General features: G+C 34.4%; 1 protein-coding gene across 31 annotated transcripts in view; it reads left to right on the top strand.

Moving 5' to 3' along the window:
- The window catches only part of TTN (titin), a 239,112-nt gene that overhangs the window by 83,274 nt on the left and 136,196 nt on the right, over positions 1–19,642 (top strand). For 20 of the 31 annotated variants that reach the window (XM_077785076.1, XM_077785079.1, XM_077785098.1 and 17 more), the window contains 21 exons: positions 284–571; positions 1,586–1,678; positions 1,797–2,082; positions 2,338–2,518; positions 2,860–2,949; positions 3,032–3,299; positions 3,397–3,657; positions 4,243–4,452; positions 4,559–4,636; positions 4,751–4,777; positions 5,448–5,495; positions 6,365–6,421; positions 6,557–6,634; positions 6,913–7,164; positions 7,825–7,917; positions 8,485–8,562; positions 9,242–9,310; positions 9,938–10,024; positions 10,252–10,314; positions 10,564–10,629; positions 10,979–11,059. In XM_077785076.1, coding sequence (XP_077641202.1) covers positions 284–571; positions 1,586–1,678; positions 1,797–2,082; positions 2,338–2,518; positions 2,860–2,949; positions 3,032–3,299; positions 3,397–3,657; positions 4,243–4,452; positions 4,559–4,636; positions 4,751–4,777; positions 5,448–5,495; positions 6,365–6,421; positions 6,557–6,634; positions 6,913–7,164; positions 7,825–7,917; positions 8,485–8,562; positions 9,242–9,310; positions 9,938–10,024; positions 10,252–10,314; positions 10,564–10,629; positions 10,979–11,059 — 2,754 coding nt within the window. Of the gene's footprint in view, positions 1–283; positions 572–1,585; positions 1,679–1,796; positions 2,083–2,337; positions 2,519–2,859; positions 2,950–3,031; positions 3,300–3,396; positions 3,658–4,242; positions 4,453–4,558; positions 4,637–4,750; positions 4,778–5,447; positions 5,496–6,364; positions 6,422–6,556; positions 6,635–6,912; positions 7,165–7,824; positions 7,918–8,484; positions 8,563–9,241; positions 9,311–9,937; positions 10,025–10,251; positions 10,315–10,563; positions 10,630–10,978; positions 11,060–11,607; positions 11,686–12,181; positions 12,260–12,727; positions 12,812–13,165; positions 13,265–14,434; positions 14,513–15,344; positions 15,420–15,576; positions 15,652–15,901; positions 15,986–16,269; positions 16,333–16,630; positions 16,709–16,940; positions 17,019–17,751; positions 17,836–18,208; positions 18,290–19,642 lie in introns of all 31 variants that reach the window. The other 11 variants (XM_077785088.1, XM_077785083.1, XM_077785082.1 and 8 more) reach the window with 7 other exon arrangements.

Here is a 19,642-nt window from a genome sequence, read left to right as displayed (position 1 = left end):
AGTTTTGCAGCCTAATGGCGCTTTTGCTCTCATATTATTTTTTGCGTGTAGAAGTTCTTGCTGAGAGGATAAAGATATTTCTTGCATGTTTATATAGGAACTATGATGCCATGCTCTCTTGATATTTATCCATTTTACAATATTATGACTGATATTCTCAGACTACTGTTTATCATTCCCCATTCCTTGCCATTGCCTCCTTAGTAATCACATGCACCTCTCTTGCTCTCATATTCTTGACCATATTTTCCTGAGTAATCATTCAAGCATTTTCATATTCCAGAACCTAAAAAGCCTCCAGTTTTTGACCAGCCTCTTCAGCCAGCAGCAGCAGAGGAAGGTGATACCCTACAGCTTAGCTGTCATGTCCAGGGATCACAGCCAATCCGGATCCAGTGGCTGAAGGCAGGAAGAGAAATAAGAGCTTCAGACAGATGCAACTTCAGCTTTGCTAATGGAGTAGCTCTTCTAGAACTTGCTGCACTTACCAAATCAGATTCAGGAGAATATGTATGCAAAGCTTCAAATGCAGCTGGCACTGATACTTGCAAATCTAAAGTGACAGTCAAAGGTACAGTAACATGGAGAAAATAGGGCATATGATGAAAATGTCAACCTAAACACTATCCCAAGGTTTTTTCCTGTGGAAGAAAAAAGTTAATAATCTTTAACAAATGATTATTTACTTTTAATTTTCTGTAAAATCATAGAATCTGGTAAAACAGAGTATTTAACAATAATTTATATATCAATAGTGACATAAATGCTGAAAGATCAGTGTCAAACCAATAGTACATTCCTACCAAAGAGATTAAGAATTTATTTTCTATCTAAACATGAAATTTTAGAAAAATGCAAGATAAATATGTGAAATTACTTGGACATGCATGTTTTATGGAAAACATGTGAAAAATGATGTTTTTTAAAGAAAAATACAGATGAAATTTGAGCATATGACCTTAGAGGCTAATTTGTTTTAAGACTATTACAGCTCTAAGACATTTTGACCTTTTAGCTGAAAGTAAATAGTGTCTAAACATGAGTCCTTTTGTGTAGTTCTTGCTTTACCACTGCATAAAGGACACAGGAGCCCAGCAGTATGTACAAACAGTATTTTCACTACATGGTTAGCCACTAGGCTAAGGACTAAGTAAAAAAAAAAGCAGGAGAAGGTGAAAAGGAGGATTTAAAGACCACTGATAAAAACTGCAAGTAACTCTTAGGGCAGAATATCCAGAAATAGTCTGAAAAGAAAAAACCTCACCAAAAAAAATCCATTTTATTAACTGAGGCTTTCTCTTTGTATATATACCTATGGATTTGCATCCATGGAGAGTACAAATGGCCTGACTGAAGTAAATGAACAGCACAGCATGGCCCATTGTGGACAGTTTCATCTGGAAAGTAAACTTCAAGTTGGCTAAAACAATATGAAAATATTTTGCATTTTTACCTATTGCACAGTCATTTGTTCCATCTCAGGAATTAATTTCTCTTTTACAATTCCTTCAGAAGCATAATCACCTATGAACATAAGCTATTACATGAAGCCATCTGTTATAACTCTCTGACTCTGTTTTTTTAGAAAAACCGGCAGCTGCTCCAGCAGCTAAGAAAGCAGAAGTGGAAGGCAAACTTTATTTTGTGTCAGAGCCTCAGAGTATCAAAGTCATGGAAAGTAAGAACTCTTTTCAAAACAGTATTATGTCTTCTATTTGCCTACACCTTTTGTTTGAGATTATCTCTGTCATAAACTCCTGGAAAGACTTAGCTTCCTCATTTGCATCTTTCTGCAGAGACGGTTGCAACATTTATTGCAAAAGTTGGAGGTGATCCAATTCCAAATGTTAAGTGGATGAAAGGAAAATGGAGGCAACTCAACCAGGGAGGCCGCATTATAATCCAGCAGAGAGGAGATGAAGCCAAACTAGAAATAAAGGACACAATAAAAACTGATTCTGGCATGTACAAATGTGTTGCTTTTAACCAACATGGTGAAATTGAAAGGAGTGTAAACCTGCAAGTTGAAGAAAGAAAGAAAGAAGAAGTTGTTGAAGGGGATCTCAGGGCAAAACTAAAAAGGTATATTGAAAATTTTTATGGATTAATTTGCTATCAACCCAGAAGAATTTTTTTTTTATTATACATCTCAGAACAAGATATAATTTTAAAAAATTCGTTAAATAGGAATAACTGTACTAAAAATAAAAGCACCTGACTAAACTGAGCTAAAGGATTCTACTGCACCGAACAGCTCTGAGGTGATTCAATATTTCATTAAACAGCTTTCTGGGAATGAAATGCTGCATATTTAACTCCTGTTATTGATTTGAATAGCACTCCAACAAAAAGAAAAGAAGAGGAAGAACAACCTATTGATATCTTGGAACTTCTCAAAAATGTAGATCCCAAAGAATATGAGAAATATGCTCGCATGTATGGAATTACAGATTTCCGTGGCCTCCTGCAAGCCTTTGAGTTACTAAAGCAAACCCAAGCAGAAGAAAGCCATAGATTGGTAAGATACAGCTTTGGTTCTCTTAGGAATAATATGTTCCCCTTGAACAGACGTGGTGTCCACACTCTGAAGCTCTGAAGTTATGATGTGTGGAGAAATTTCTGGTTCCTCTTTAGATCTTATACTGTCAGTTCTCAATTTCTTGCATGTGCAAATCCAAGAAGAAAAAATGGGTCTTCTGGCTAAGTAGGTTCTGTCTTCATAACTTGACTGCAATTGTTAGAATGGGAAGATACACTAGTTACAGTACAGTTAAATTTGATGTAGGAATGAATTCTGTGTTGGATAAATGTGACAGCTTAGTATCCTTTAATCTTTGAGTATATTCTGCATTTTTATAGGAAATTGAGCTCACAGAGAAAGCTCAAAGGGAAGATCAGGAGTTTGATGAACTTGTAGCTTTTATTCAGCAACGACTCACACAAACAGAGGTAAAACATTTTTGGACTGCGTTATGAAATATTCAAACCTATAACAGGGAAATTGAAATTAACTTAAACTAATATTTTCCAGCCTATTACTCTGATCAGAGACATTGAAAATCAGACGGTTTTAGCAGATGAGGATGCTGTCTTTGAATGTGAGATTAAGATTAACTATCCAGAAATTAAACTGTCATGGTACAAGGGAACACAGAAACTTGACTCCAATGACAAATATGAAATTAGAATTGAAGGTGATCGCCACATACTGAGAATTAGAAACTGCCAGCCTGAAGATCAAGGAAATTTCAGAATAGTATGTGGACCACATATTGCCAGTGCCAAGCTAACTGTGATTGGTAAGTCTACTTCTGAAGTATATATTTGAATTAGTTTACATATCATTTATTCCACTCTCTGATCTCTGATAAAATGTATGTTTTAACGTGCTAATAGAACCTGCAGTTGAGCGGCATCTTCATGACACCACTTTCAAGGAAGGAAAAACATGCACGCTGACTTGTCAGTTCTCTATCCCAAATGCCAAATCTCAGTGGTATAGAAATGGGAGACCCATTAAGATAGGAGGGAGATATTCAACACAAGTCTCTGACAAAGTGCACAAACTCATCATCAAGGATGTTAGAACGGAAGACGAGGGACAGTATACCTGCAAGCTTGACAGTCTAGAAACAACAGCAGATCTGGCCATTGAAGGTTTGTAAATATATAGACTCTCTTTTTTACAATAGTGATAGTTTTTGGAGGTTTCATTAGCATAACAAATGAAAATAAAAAGAATTTCTGAAAGACAGGTTCCAAAACTTGGAAACAGACTAAATAAGAAATTTTACTATTCTTTCTCTTTAAACAACATGTGTGACATATTTGTGTAACTTTGTATTTTTCACTAAACCATGATTAATAATGTCCCGTAGCCCACAAGCAATCTGAGTTGTACTAGCTTCTATTTTCTCTGTGACTCTTATATTTTCCTTGGACTTTTTCTTAATTATTCTCTATCTTTAGTTTCCTTAATGGCTTCTCTTACAAAACATATCTGCACAGCAATCTTGTTATAGCTGAACTCTTACATCTTCTAATCTTCATTCTTATACATGAAGATTCTATGAAAACTTCATAGAAGATGGAATCCCTTTTTCTTACTCTCCTTTTTTACGATCTATTGCTATTATCTCATTAAAATTTAGCTATTTGGATGATAACATTGAGAAGGATTCAGATACAGTAAATGCTGTGGTGGTGCATAACAGTTGATGTATTTTTTCTTTCTCAAAACAGCGGAACCAATTCAGTTCACCAAGAGCATACAGAACATCGTTGTGAGTGAACACCAGTCTGCAACCTTTGAGTGTGAGGTGTCTTTTGATGATGCAGTTGTGACGTGGTATAAAGGCCCCACTGAATTGAGAGAGAGTCCCAAGTACAGCTTCAGAAGTGAAGGTCGTTGTCATTATATGACTATACACAATGTTAATGCAGAAGATGAAGGTAAAAATGCATGAAACAGTTGTGCTGGTGCCATTTTTTATCTGGTTTTTTTGTGTGGTTTTAAATGATAAAAGAATATAAATATGAATATTCTTGGCTGCTGCAGGTGTGTATTCTGTAATTGCTCGTCTTGAACCAAGAGGAGAAGCAAGAAGCACTGCAGAGCTCTATCTTGTAACAAAAGGTAAGCAAATTTTCTAGATAAATTTGTGATCATAACCATGTGCAAATTTGTTTGTTTGAAACATGGTTCTGGAAAAAACAATAGTCCTAAAATAAATCTCATATTCCTTTGCAGAAATCAAACTGGAACTGAAGCCACCAGGTAAACTCCTCAAGCAAATTCTTGTTAATATTTTGTCATAAAATGAAAGCATTGCTCTGCTTTTTTATTATTTTCAAATCTTTTTTTCCTGGTTAGAGTAAGTATAACCTACATCCTTAAAAAGTGTTCCTCATCAACAGACATGTGGAACTATTATTCTCATAAGTAGTGGCAATGAATACTGAGACAAATCCATAATCAATGACATTAATAGGGACCCTATTTTGTACAACATCAAATGCCCCATTCTCTAAAACACACAAGTTGCTTTTTTTTAACTGCTAAGGAACAGAACAATGAAGATGTACCAATTAATAGGCAGGATCTTCTCTGCGCAACTGAAATAAAAAAAATGAGGCGAAATAGGTAAAAATCACTTTCTGATGATGTGCAGTGAACTTCTTTTTTGAATGTTCTTAGGAGCCTACTCCAACTGTTGCAAGAATTATTTAGAAATAAAACATAATGTTGTATGGGCTGGTTGAACTGAAAGGTTAGTACAGTTAGTTATTTATTGGTTGGCTGGCTTATACTTGAGGAGCAAGCTACATTCCATGTATGTTACAAAAAGAAAAATTAAAACACCATCAACTACTATCCTTGAGGAGAGCACACTGAATTTTTTAACTGGTAGTATTTATTAAGTCAATTAAACATTTTGATTTTCTAGATGTTCCTGATGCCAAGGTTGCAGTTCCACCTCAAAAACCAGCTGAAGGTAGGGTAACAAACCATACTTGTTCTGTACCTTCACTGAACCAGAAGGCCAGTGGGAACCTCAGGGAAAAATCTTAGCTCAGCAATAAGATTTAATTAATTGTCCTTGTGAGCAAGAATCGACTTGGATAGGCTTCTTTGCTGTGTGGAAGGTGAAAACTCTACACAGGTAGTGGTAGGAATTAATTTAATTCTCTTAAAACAAGAATTTTTAAGAATTTATCTTTAAAGGAGAATTTTAATTCTCTTAAAAAGAGAATATTTTCCATCATATTTTCCTATCAGTCTGTTGTTCATTTGATCTTCCTTTTATTTTCATCTTCCTCTCTGATAATTTTTAAAAAATTTTCTTTTTGCCACAAAAAAATATCTTTTAAACAAGCAGTCTGAATTACAGCCTTTAAAAAAATAAAGCCATACACTGGATTTCATGTTTATGGCAAATGGTCTCCCCCCAGGCTCTGGATTTGGACTACAGGCCACAAACAATATTTATACTTCTGTTTCGCCCAGTAGCTTACTATAAATATCAGCACTGTGAACTTCTTGGATAATTTAGTAAATGCTTGCAGTGGCAGCAGGAAGAGAAAGATTTGATAATTAGATGAATTACCATCAGCAAAGATAGGAGAGTGATGGCAGCAATAAAAATAAAGCTGAGGACATTCAGGGTTCAAAAAAATAGACTGGGGATTCCCACTCAAATGGTATTTATTCAGCTGCTGTAAACTCTCAGAATAAGCACCATGTTTGCTTTTATTCTGCAGCTGCAATAAAATAATATAATCCATTTTCTCAAACCAATTTTTTTCATTTACAAGGAAATATCAAACTTAAATTTTGTTCTAAACATTTCATTTTTCCTACAAGCTGCCCCTATTCCCATTCTTCTGCCTCTTGTTCCACCTCCAGAGGAGAAAAAGCCAGGTAAAAGTTCTTACAGTATTTGAATAATATGTTCATGTTTCATTATGACAGTTGGCTTTTGGATTTTTGTTTGTTTGGCTTTCTAGGGGTTCTTAAGGTTTTCTAATTTAAATTTTTTAATCTATTATTTTTAAGCAGAGAAAAAGGTTCCATTAAAGAAAGTCCCCCAAAAGGTGGTTAAAAAAGCTCCTGAAGAAGTCCTGCCACCTAAAGGTAACTTTTTTCCTTTGTTTGAAAACTTTTTTAAAAGAGTAAAATTACCTTGTGGAAACAAGGTGTTTTGTTTTGAAATAACTTCAGTCTATCAAAATTGTTTTATTTCTGGCTTTATGTTAAAAACACACATTTAAAATCCAAGTTGATTGTGACTGCCTAAAAAATAGTCCCTTTAAACCATCCGTGAGGGTGAAATACTTTCACTAAATGTGAACATCCAATATGCCTTGCAAATTCCTCACTATGATATGAATAATCAATTTATTTATTTTAAGTTCCAGAGGTGCTACCAGAGAAGCCCAAAGAGACCAAAATAACATCCATGGCAAGGAGAGAAGAGATACATGAAGAAAAGAAAATACATGAAACACCCAAAGAAATTTATGAAGAATGGGAGGAAGATTATGGTGAAGATCATGACTATTATGTCAAAGAAGAGGGCTATGATGAAGGGGAAGAGGAATGGGAAGAAGCTTATGAGAAAAAAGAAGTGACTTATGAAGAAAAAAGAGTAATTCATGAAGAAGGTATTTGAATTATCATGTCATTTTATTTCTTCTCTTTTCTCGTATTTATTATTAACGCCCCAGCATTTTGAATTAGGGAACATTTTTCTGGTTTGTTTTTTTGGTTTTTTTTTTTTTTTTTTTGCTAAAATATCTGGAACTATAATATGCTGACAAAGTTTAAGTGACACTTTATGATAACACAAGATATCACAAGGTCTGGATGCAGATATGAATGGGTACATTAGAAAGTCATTGCCAATGAACTTTGCAGGTCTTTAAAACCTAACATGAGTTAGTAGTTAGTAGTTAGGATATGTGTAATTTTTAGGTTTTTGGTTATTACTTCTATCATTTTCCTGTGGTCTAGATAGACTTGATTTACTTAAATGTTTCACACATTTATTGATTGAAGTCAATGGTTGTATTTTGCACTTTCTTGCATGTTATTTCTGTCTTGGGGATTAGTAACATGTATGCCTCTGGGGATAAAAGTTGGCTCTGATGAAAAAAATGAAACTTGGAAATAAGCAAAACATTTACTTCAACAAGTGGATTTCCAAAACTCTCTGTTTGTTTTTAAAATTCATAAAACTGTAGTGGCATAACTAATACCTTTCTGTCTAAAGAGCCTTTAAACAACATATTTTTTATTATTAAGTGATGTTATTTTTTTTTAAGTGACCAAAGTTCCTAAGAAACCCATGCCTGAGCGAAAACCACCAGCCATTATAGCTGAAAAGAAGGAAAAGAAGGAAGTAACTGTTCAAAAAGGTATGACTTCCCCAGAAAACTAGCAGGAACAGATTAAGATATGCAGATTAAGATCTCTTGTGCAGCCCCTTCAAGCTGAATGGTGCTGGTTATTCACATTTCCTTGGAAAGAAAATTATCTTTATGTTGGACAGTGAGATGAGCAAGGGTCATGGATCTCTTCTCCCACCTCATATTTCTGAGCTCTCTGCTCAAAGGTAGTTGAATGAAAACAAGAATTGATGGAAAAATCAAACTGAGCTTCAGTTATCCTTCCTTTTCCCTGTATATTAGTCTAAGGCATGGATGTCACTTTTAAGAAATTAAATGCTGTCCTTCTGGAAAGTGTTTCTGACTTAGATCACTGCATATCTCTCAGGGCAGAGTGGGCCTTACTGCCAGCACCATCATTAAACAATGCACTGAACAGAGAACAGGATGCACAAGATTTATAACATCCTAAAAAAACCAAAAAAAACAAACCAAAACAAAAAACAAACAAACAAGAAAACCCAGCCAGTTCTATATGCTTTGTATCCACAATTTGCAAGATTACTTGAACAATAAATCTATCTGAATTACTTGCAGTTGTCAAGAAACCTGTCGATGAAAAAGTGGAGGTAACCACTCAGAGGGTTACAGAAGAAAAACTCAAAAGGGCTGAGGGTAAATACTGTTCAGTTATTTTAATGTCATCTTTCTGTGAAAGTTGTGCTTTTGTTACTTAGCTGATCTGCATATGCTTTGTCCTTACTTAACAGGGTCTGATCAATTTTTCAGTCTTTGAAACATCTAATAAAAGCTTCTGTTGAAGTCTTTAAAAATAAGATTAAAAGCTTTTTAGGGGAAAATACTAAATGCTAATATTAACTACCAATGCTCTAAGAAAGGAAGTGTGTATAAAATTGGGTGAAATAGCATGTTTCAATCGAAGCTGAAGATGTGAAATCCCTGTCTTCCTTACCTTTCCATTTTGACCCGTCTATCAAAATGCTTTGGTTAATTCTTTGTTTATAAAATAAATATGCACCCTTGTTCTCTTAATAGCTACTTCCTTTTGTGTAGCATTTCCCTTTCTGCAGCAGGATTCTGTCAGCTACAATTCAATAAGTATCAGGAAATTACCTGTGTTCTAAATGCCCTGAGTTCCTTTAGAACATAGCAATAAAAAGAAACAAACACATTCCTTCTGTTGCTTTATGTGATTCTAAGAAGCCTGACTTAGCTCTTAGCTGCTGAGTTAGATTGTTTGCTGTATTTTCAATATAATTTATAGATTTCTGTAGACTTATTTTGATCTCTTTGCTAAATGTTTGACTGAGTAACAAAATTCTAACGCCAACAGTTACCAAGAAAGTTCTGCCACCAAAACCTACACCAGTCGTCGTTGAGGAAAAAGTTATGAAAAAGGAAGGTACAGATCAGCATCTTTGAATTGCAGTTTACCCTTTTTTCAGTACCCAGTGTGTACTTCTGTGCTTCTTTGGAATACATGAGCCTGTGTGTATGTATCTGGATCCATAGTAGTAGTCATGCTGTGACTGCTCTCAGTGTTTAGTTAGTACGTCTACCAAGCTTTTGTTTTTTATGTCTGTTTTTAACATATTTGTGGATAGTCTTTTGGTTCTTGTTTAAAGAGTCTGCAGTCATGCTGCAGTTTGACTTAGCTTTTTCTTCATCTATTCTGCTTGCTGGCCTATCCTTACATAATAAGTATAATTGTGTCCCCATGCCCAAAAATATCTTTGAAGAACCACCTTTAGAATTCTTCTGATGTACTATTTCCAAAAGCCTGTGCATGCATTTTGTTTCAAATGTTTGGGTTAAAGGTGTCTGTGTCTTTAGTCTTTAACAAATACTAAATATTATACTTGTGTGCTTGTTCTGTGTTCAGTATTTTGCAATATGAATACTGACTGTCTAAATATGTCTAAGATTTTAATGTGCAATACCAATAAAGACCTGATAAAAACTCACTTGCTGACTACCACTAATGTGGATCTAGAATATTAAATACTAAAACAAAATCCTATCTTTAAAGTACCAACAGTAGAAACATGGACTGTTTCAGAAGAAAAGATGTCAGTTTCTGTCCACAGAGAAGAAGAGTATTCATATGATGTTACAGGTATGTACAAAACCAAAAGTCTGTGTACCCAAATCAAAACAATCAATCATGCTATACTTTCTTTTGATCTATTTTTATGAATTGCAAATTACATATTTAGACATATTGTACATTTGTCTTTCACTATGCCTTGCTTTTTGTGTCCATTGTATTATGTAGCTTTAGTATTATTCAGCTTATATTTCAACTACTTTATCTTAATATTGTTTACATACTTTTCTTTGAAGAACCAGCAGAGCATGAGAAAACAGTTGAAGAAAGATTCTTTGAAGCTGTTTACCCAATTGAAGGTAGCTTGATTATGGATGGGAGTCTAATAAATTGTTTGTTTGTTTGTTTGTTTTAATTTGAGTCAAAATTCATTGTGCGATTTGCACATGCTCTTCATTCTCTGGATTAAAATTTTTTACCTATTAACATATATGTTTCAGTGATTGTGTACCATAGACACATAATATCTTATTGAAGTTTTTCAGATTTACTATGGACACTGCTATTTCCTATCTCAACTTTTAATATCTTTAAAATTCCTATTGTAGCACATAGAGAGGTTGAGGAGGAGGAAGAAGTTGTTTCTACAGAACTGGAGATCTCTCACGTTGAAGGTGAATAAAGTCTTTGCATCAACATCTGCTCTGTTTTTCTGAATTTTCAGATTATCTGTCTGTAACACTTTACCAAAGGATAGCATATCAGAACTGAGATATTTCAATTTCTCTAAGGCTCTGCTCTCAAAGCTTCAAGCCTTATTGCATTTCTATCTTACTCTTCTTCATGGCTGCTTTAAATAATTCCTTTAGTAGCTTTTTGTGAGATGGGTTTGTTGTATCTGTTTGCTAAAACAGATTCGTTTTTGACATTTAGTGTTCGCTTATACACCGTGTTAAGAGTAGCCTACTGTGGTTTTCCAGTTATATTAACCATCCCTAAATGATCACCACCTATCTTTTAAAGTGCCTGAGCTACCAAAGAGGCGTGTTCCAGAAGAAAGAAAGCCTGTTCCTGTGCCTAAAAAAGAAGTTCCATCAGCTAAAGGTATTTCTACTGCTTGAGTAAAAAAGAAAGAAGCAAAGCCCAAACAATTTTTTTATTTGTATTATTTTTCATGTTTTCTTGCATATATTTAGGAATTTGCTCTCTATGTGTCTTTGTTGTTGCACAATCTCTGTATGCATTATTTGATTTTGCATTGTCTCTGTTGCACAATTTCAGTTTTTCAATTGTTCTATAACTTACAGCTTGAATTTATCTCAGCTTGGGTCCTTCTCTTTCTTAACTATCTTGTGCTTATTATTTCTATTTAAGTTGTGTGAATTTTTCAGGCAAGTGTAAAGTGTTTTCACTTCAAGATAGTAAAATGAAAGGTATTAGTGCAGTGATTTTAACATGGGAGTTTTATCCTGTATCATAATGTCCTTCCTCTACTGTCCACATTTGTCCAAAAGGCTCTACACTGTATTGTGTCAGTTGCAGTGCTCAGCTCCTTGTCCAAGCACTGTCTTCACTGTATAAAACAATCTTGGATTATTCAAATCTGGATTAGTGTTCCAAAAACTAAAGATCTCTTACAATGTTTTCCAAAGTGCCTGAAGCCCCTAAGAAAGCTGTTCCAGAAAAGAAAGTTGCTGTTGCTAAAAAGGAGGTGGCTCCCCCAGCAAAAGGTACAGCATCTTTTGAATGTGGACTTTAACCAGTTCTGTGCTATTGTTCTCTTTTCCTAACTTCTCTTATATTCTCAATATATATGATAAATGTAATCATTGTGTGTTATGTGTGACTGTCTCATGTAAGGCATTCAAAAGCCTTAGAAATATTACCTAGATACATTTTAATACCTTTAGAGTTTTTAAAGGGTCTAGAAAAACTGTGCCTGAAGAAAAATTATGTGTCCTTTTCCCCAAAGGAGTATATTTGAGCATCCCATTCTTCAGTTAAGAAATCAGTCTTAAAGTATTTGATAGTCTTCCAGCAACTGGTTTGATTTTGTTTTTTATCAAACATATGTTGCTCTTGTCATAGATCTTTCTATGTTAAGTGTATGAATGTGTTATGTGGTGTGCCTTGATACTCTTACAGATGGATTAAAGAAATCTATAGTGCTTCAATAAATCTTTGAGAATTAGAATTCAGTTACCTTATACTTTATGATATTTTAAGTGCCAGAGGTTCCTAAGAAAGCTCCCCCAGAGAAAAAGGTTGCTGTTCCAAAAAGAGAGGAAGCTCCAACACCTAAAGGTACACTTTAAAAAATAATGTTATTTTCTTATTATCTTAAGCATCTTTTTTTGTCAAATTTTAGATTTGATTACCAAATTAATCTGGTTATACTGGTGCTTCATGTACGTTAATGTGTATCTTTTGTGTCAGTTTTGTGAAAAGGTGTGCTGTAGATTTATTCTTTAAAAACTTGGTAATTTAAGCTGATTATATTATAATTAATATCTTTGAAGTGCCAGAAGTACCTAAAAAAACAGCTCCAGAAGAAAAAATTCCATATGTTCCTAAAGTAGAAACTTCCCCCACAAAAGGTACAATGCAGTTCACTTTAATATCATTTATTGTAATCTTTAGATCATTGCATTTATCTCAGTTTAGTCATCTGTCATGTATCCATGTGTAATCTTTCTCAACAACACATTTCTCTTGTGTGATACATGTGCCAGTTTTCATTTGAAATGTTCTTAAAAAAATACTTTTTTTAAGTGCCTGCAGTTCCTAAGAAACCTGTCCCTAAAGAAAAAGTATCTCCTGCTGTTCCTAAAAAAATTGAGGCTCCTCCAGCTAAAGGTATGCTTTCAAGTAGAATACAAGAATATGCTATTCCTCAGCTTCTGTGTATAAGTTCTGTGCTGAATACAAGAATATGCTATTTCTCAGCTTCTGTCTATAAGTTCTGTGCTGTTATTAGTCATTGATTAGTGCTTCTCCTGTGAGTTCTGCTGTTCTGATTACATAATACATCATTAATGTATGTTGTATCTCATGTGCAATATTTACATAGTATTCTTTATAAATATTGAATCTCTGTTATATGTTATGTACTCAGTACCCCTTCTTTGGAAACCTAGATTTAGCATTTTGAAATTATGTTTTCACAATGGAATTGGAAAAGCATACATTTAATATCATTATCTTTCAAAGTGCCTGAAGTACAGAAGAAAGCCACTTTTGAAGAAAGAGTACTTATTACAGAAGAAAGAATATCTGTTGCAATTCCAGAGGAAATCCCATCACCTGAAGGTACACTATAAGCAGACAATAGTGAGAAACTTGCACTATGTCTACAAGTCTGTTATTCTAATATCAAGATCAAAATACACCAAACATTTTTTTATAGTTATCTCATATATGTTTTGTGTTGAACTGCGGGCAGTTAAAAGCCTCCTAAAGTGCCATCTACAAACTCAGTCTTGAATTTCAGGATCCCACCACATTGATAAGAATGGAAACTCTACTACTGAACACAATCACCTTCAGATGAGGGCCTCATAAATTTGCAGTAGCAAATATGGATGTATTGTTTATTTTAGACTCCACAATTTAGGGCTGTAACCAGCCATTTGTCATACTCACTACAAAGCTTTCTGTAGCCCTGAAGATATATATATAATATAGATTATATATATAAAACAATACTGCTTCCCTCTGCAGTGTTAGCTTCTCACCAGCTTTCAGTTCACATTCTCATGTTCCAGGAAGATTGAGATCAGTTGTTTTAAGTTAGTATAATTTCACATAATATCTGCTTCAAGATTACTGAAATCAGCATTTCATCTCTTTTTATGTCCCATTAATGACTATCCAGTCAAGAAAATTTGCACTTTCTTTTAAAAACCATTAATGAATTTTGAGAAGAAAATTCGGAACATGTCTATCTAAAATATGAACTTGCAAGTGCACATTTATATGGATACATGCAGTGTTAGTTTCTGTTTGTCTCCTGCAAATTAACCTTTTCTCCAAAACCTAGTTGAGGTCTTCCCTGATACAGTCACCTTTGTAGATGAGTACATGCCAGAATTTCTTTTCAATTCTTGACCTATCCATCTCATTTTTCCCTTTCCTCGCTTTCATACAGTTGGATCAAGGAGAAACTTCTCATTTTTTCACTCTTGTTCCCGCACTTCAACTGTTGTGATGGGGAAATCTGGGGAGCTGAGGTGTTCTAATGAACTGATGAATGATATTAGATGCAATACACAATAGAGAACCTGGGACATGGACAAACCACATGGACAAACAAATCATACATATGCATACAGTGCACAACACTTTCTGGATTGTATGCATATCTGTCATTGCCATACAGAACTTCTAAGAATTGGATTTCATCTTCTTTATCCATCAATCCTTCCCTCTCTCCATCTATTCATCCTCCAAAAATACTAAAACTAATACTTTTCCTTAAAAAACCAACAGTTGAAGAATGGTCTGAAGAAGAAAGAGAGGAAGTATCTATTTCCATCCACAGAGAAGAGATTTCTGAAGGTATGATAACAATTTAGGAACACTGGGCAAAAGCAAAAAATAATTTTTGGTCTATACCTAATAGACAATTTGGATTAATATCTGCTTTAATAATATGGAAAAAAACTACTACTACATAAATATGTTTTGTAACTTATAAATTTTAATTTTAATTTCTACAACTTCTATTACTTGCTTTTGAAAAGTGGAGTAGCTAATCATGTTTCAATAGAGTGAAAATAATAAGTTATCTCTTTGATATTGAGATCTGTCAGGACTTCTTTCTGTTTACAAAAATCCTCTTTTGGAAGTTCCTCTTCCACCAGGTTGCTTGAATAAAGTAAATGTTCTTCTGAATACCATGTTGCACTCGGGTTCCTCAGATAATTTCACTGTAAAATAACTATATTGTTTCCACCTCTAAGTTTATTGGTGGTCACATAATATTCTGAAGGACAGTAACTCTGACTGACAGTTTCTATGACTAGTGACACTACAGATTTTTCCAGGGACATCTTTAGTCAAGGGAATTTTCTCAGTATTTGGGAAAGAACAAATTTCAACATTAATGAGTTAGTGGACAGAGGAATGGAGCATTTTCAAATTCCACGCAAATACAAGACGACAGCTCTGTCTCTTGGTTCCATTTAAGTTGCTTGGAGTGTTTCCATTGGCCTCAGTGGAAGCAGGATGGCTTGAATGTAGATTTTTGTCATCCCAGAAGAGTCTGTTAATAAAGCATTCTGTTTATTTTTGTCTTACAAATGTTTTGTTGCTTAGCAGGGCCATAAAGACAGTAATATATGTGAAATCCTTAAACTTAAGTATTTTTATATTTTACTCTTTTTAAAAGTGACTAAAGAAGAGTCTTACTACATAGAGGAGACAGTAACTGTTCCAAAAAGAGAGGAAGCCCCACCCACAAAAGGTATAAGTTCATTTCACTACAACCCATAGGTTGTTTCATCATTCTCAACATTATGCTGTCACTACATGTTTATGTCTATTTTTTTCACTTTTGTATGTGTTTGTGCTATAGTGATACTATTCCTCTATGTAAAACTATGTATTGTAATCTTTTAAAGTGCCTGAGAAGCACAGGAGAGTTGTCCCTGAGCCAAAAGTCCCAGCTGCTCCTAAGGAAGCTCCAGGAGTAAAAGGTATAAACCAGTTCCTCAACTGGTTGATGTGTCTTCAAAGGAATTATGTTTGTCTTACTGTCTTGCTTGTACATGTTGACATAGGTGGTGTCTTCTCACAGTGATGAATGCTGTCTCAAATTCCACCTTGTACTTTGAAAATTCTTGTTTGTGTTAACTCAGTAAAACACATTGTATAGTAGGCAATTGCAAATATTACCCTTTAACATTCTTTCTCATCTTCCTTCTCATCTTGCTCATTTTTCTAAAGTTCCTGAAGTTCATAAGAAAGCAGTTCCTAAAGAGAAAGTGCCTGTTCCTGTGTCTAAAAAAATGGTGGCTCCACCAGCAAAAGGTATATCAGTGTTTATTCCTGTTGCAAGAAAAATGCTTTTCTGTTGCATTCCATTTTTAACATATTTGCCTTGGTTGGGATTGTATTGTTGATATAACATATATCTCTGGTATCAAATTTCTTCAACATTAAACATGTTTGTATGTCTGTTTGTCTACAATGACACTTGTGACCTGTGCTGTCTTGAGGAGATTTATATGTTATTTATCTGTTACTTCATCTTCTATCTTATACCTGTTGATGAAACCAAATAAATTTTCTAAAGTTACACAATCTTTTTTAAGAACCTGAAGAAGCTTTGGTGCCCACTTTTGAGGCAGAGTTTGAAGAACTTCCAACAACCAAAGGTAAACAGATTATTGCCACGAAGATTTTTTTAGTTAGGTCTTGCAGTATTTGTGTTTAGGCAACTTGCTTAAATACAGTTTTGTTTGTTAGTATCTGTAACCTTTGTATGGCTCTCCCCTTTCTTTTGACTCTACTCTTTTGGGTGCTATGGATGTAAAGGATGCTCTTCAGGATGTGTTATTTTTGTTGCTGTAGAAGTTCACTTAGCACTTTTTTTAAGCAATCAGAATAAGTAAAAGAAACATATATCTGCATTTCAAATATTGTAATTAAATATCCTTGCAAATTATTTTTAAGTGTCTGAAGTGCACAGGAAAATTATCACAGAAGAAAAAGTTGCAGTTGCTAAAAAAGAAGTGGCTCCACCAAAGAAAGGTATACACATTTTCAGAGTTACACTAGAGAAGTCTTGTCTCAGAACAGTGGTTTTTATTTCTGTCTCATTATCAAATACAGATTTTAATGCTCAGTGTTTGCTGTCTTTTTTTTTTTTTTACTTGAAGAAATGTCAAGTCTCTGATTTTTGTTTTGTCGTCTGCTTATGTTTGTATACTGTGATTAATTTAACATCTATCACAACAAAATTTTTTTTTTTAAAAATTGCTAGCAGTGCCCAAGAAGCCTGTGCCAGAAGACAAAGTACCTGTTCCAATTTCACAGAAAGTGGCAGCTCCACCAGCTAAAGGTATACAAGTCCTTTTGAAAGTAGAGATGACTTTTAAATATCAGACATCCATGTGCATCATACTTACAGTCTGCCTAGTTACTAAGATCTGTCTCTCCTGATTTGGTTATAAATGAAAAGGAACTTCATCTATTCCCCTTCAAAATACTGCTGAGTGTGACAGAGAATAGTCATGCACCTTCATTCTTTGCATTTTTTAGCTACTATTTAATTTCATTAACCATTCTGGATGCTTAAATGCTTGCAAAGCTGAGTGACAACATTTACTCAGTGAAAAAAAAATTGAACACATTTTTTTAAAAAAATCAATATTTATAATATTGTCAATATTCAGTGAAGTGTTTCAAACTTACAAATATGTTCTCTGCCTCTGTGCTTTTCTTGTGCTTGATTTTGTTATGTACCCTGTGTGTCTGATGTTCTGTGGTTTAATTGAGTTTCTGAAGAGTTTAGAGACAAAGTATTTACTGCATACTTTCATCTTCATTCCATCTTACTTCATATGTGAATATTCTGTTCACTTTTTTTGTCTATTTGTCTATTACTCTAATATTAGATATATTATTTTACTATATATTATTTGTATGTCTCATGTGATTGTTGTGTTTATTATATTTTTTTAAATAGTGTGCTGTTTGTTCCTAAATGTTTGTCTATAAATATTTCATATGAATTTCAGAATGTGTGTGATTTCTTTTAGAAGCTAGTATTCTTACAATTACTATCTTTAAAGTGCCAGAAGTACAGAGGAAAGCTGCCAGAGAAGAGAGAGTATCCATTGCTGTTCAAAAGAGAAAAGTGTCTCCACCACCAGAAGGTAGTCCTGCCCATGGGTTAATCTAAGAACAGGTTGTGCTCATGTAATAGTATGAGAGCTTCAGGCCTCCTGGTCTGGCATGTCTCATGAGGTTCAAATTTAGAATTAGAGAATAATTTAAGCTGGACAAGATCATTGAGTCCAACCATTAATCTGAAACTACCAAGCCCATCACTATGATCCACTGTAGTCCCAGAGGAACTTTTACAGAGTCTTTAAGAAATACTAGAGATATTTTTCCCAATTTCTCTGGGTGTGGGTCGTGTCAGGTAACAATAGTTATTTTTTTTAAGAAATTCCAAATGGGGTATTTATTATTGTACATTATATTACACCAGAAGAAAAAAATTAATGCTAGACTCTGTCTTTGAAGTATCAACAGAAGAAGAACATTGGGCTATGTCAGAGGAAGTATCCGTTTCTCTCCACACAGAAAAGGAGATTTCATACACAGGTATGAACACTAAAAAGATTCTGCACCCAAAGTTGCATATTGTCAGCTAGTAAAACAACAAAGAAAGTAAAAGAAAATTTCATGTCCTTTGCTACTTCCAGTTTATTATGAAAGTGAAACTTGTAGAATAATGCAGGACAGTATTTAATTCTCACAATAAAATACCCTCTCTCGTTTAATTCTTTCACTTGGCTTACTGCTGTTCACATCGTGGGAGCCAAATAATTTCATTAGGTCTTCTTTTTTAAATCTTGCCACCTGTCTGACCTTTGAGGGGAAACAAGACACAGTCTTTGCTTTCATTTAAATTAACATGCTTTATGATTCTGAAAAGACAGACAGTCCTTTCCTGTTCTGTAAAAACAACTCCTCACCTAAATCTTAATATTAAAGATAAAATCATTAGCTCTACTGTTGCCTGCATGGCTGAGACACAACACAATCCAATGTAATGGATCTGCCTGCTCAACAGTTCATAGCCTTTAAGGAAAATTTATTGCTCTTTTACTTTTGCAGACTATCAGTTTATTTGTGAAAAATGGCCCACAAGATGCCTCACACTCCCTACTTTTAATTCTGATACTGTTTATAAATGGCATTATCTCATGAAAGACTAAAACAGACAAATCAGCATGAAGTTAAATTACCTATTTAGTCTCCAAAGATGGGGGGACAAGCATAATATGGGTACCAAGAGTATGATGAAGGATGACCTTTGGTTCTCTGTAAGGCAGGTGTAATATTCCATCCAGTCTGGAAAGAAAAGGGTCAAAGCAGAAAGACATTAAATGCAACAGTTCTCCAATAGCGTACCAAACACTGGTGTTTTAGCTGGAAAAAAAAAAAAAAAATCCAAAGGAACCTGAGCTTTCTGAAAAGAGGACTCATGCATAATGCAGTTTTTGTTTTAAATCCACCAAAATACCAGTTCCAACCAGATTCAGTTTAATATTTCAAGTGTAGATGTACCTGGTATTTATAAATAAATATCAAGGAGGACTCTGCCAGAAAATGAGTCTTCACATTGCCCCAAAAATAACAACGAGCATCAAGACTTGTGGCAGCCATTCATCTATGCTCACTGTAGCCTGTCATGAAGAAAGCTTTTAGAAATTATCAAATCTGTCAGTGACAGAATGGATTCTATCTCTTAAGGTCAGAAAAAATCTCAAATCTGTTAAGAAAATGCCACGGTTATTCTCCGACTTTCCAAGTCTGGCAGATCTTAAAATGCCAAGGTGATTTTCTGTGCTGTTTCCAATTATATTGGTCAATTTTCCAAGACACATGCCTCGGAAGACAAGGCCCACACACTTCTGTAAAAGAGAATATGGTGCTTAAACATAGCATTCT

This window comes from Lonchura striata, chromosome 8 (genome assembly GCF_046129695.1).
Source record: "Lonchura striata isolate bLonStr1 chromosome 8, bLonStr1.mat, whole genome shotgun sequence".
In the NCBI taxonomy this organism is placed as follows: domain Eukaryota; kingdom Metazoa; phylum Chordata; class Aves; order Passeriformes; family Estrildidae; genus Lonchura; species Lonchura striata.
Note: the sequence above shows the minus strand (reverse complement) of the source record. Positions and strands in the feature narration are given on the sequence as shown.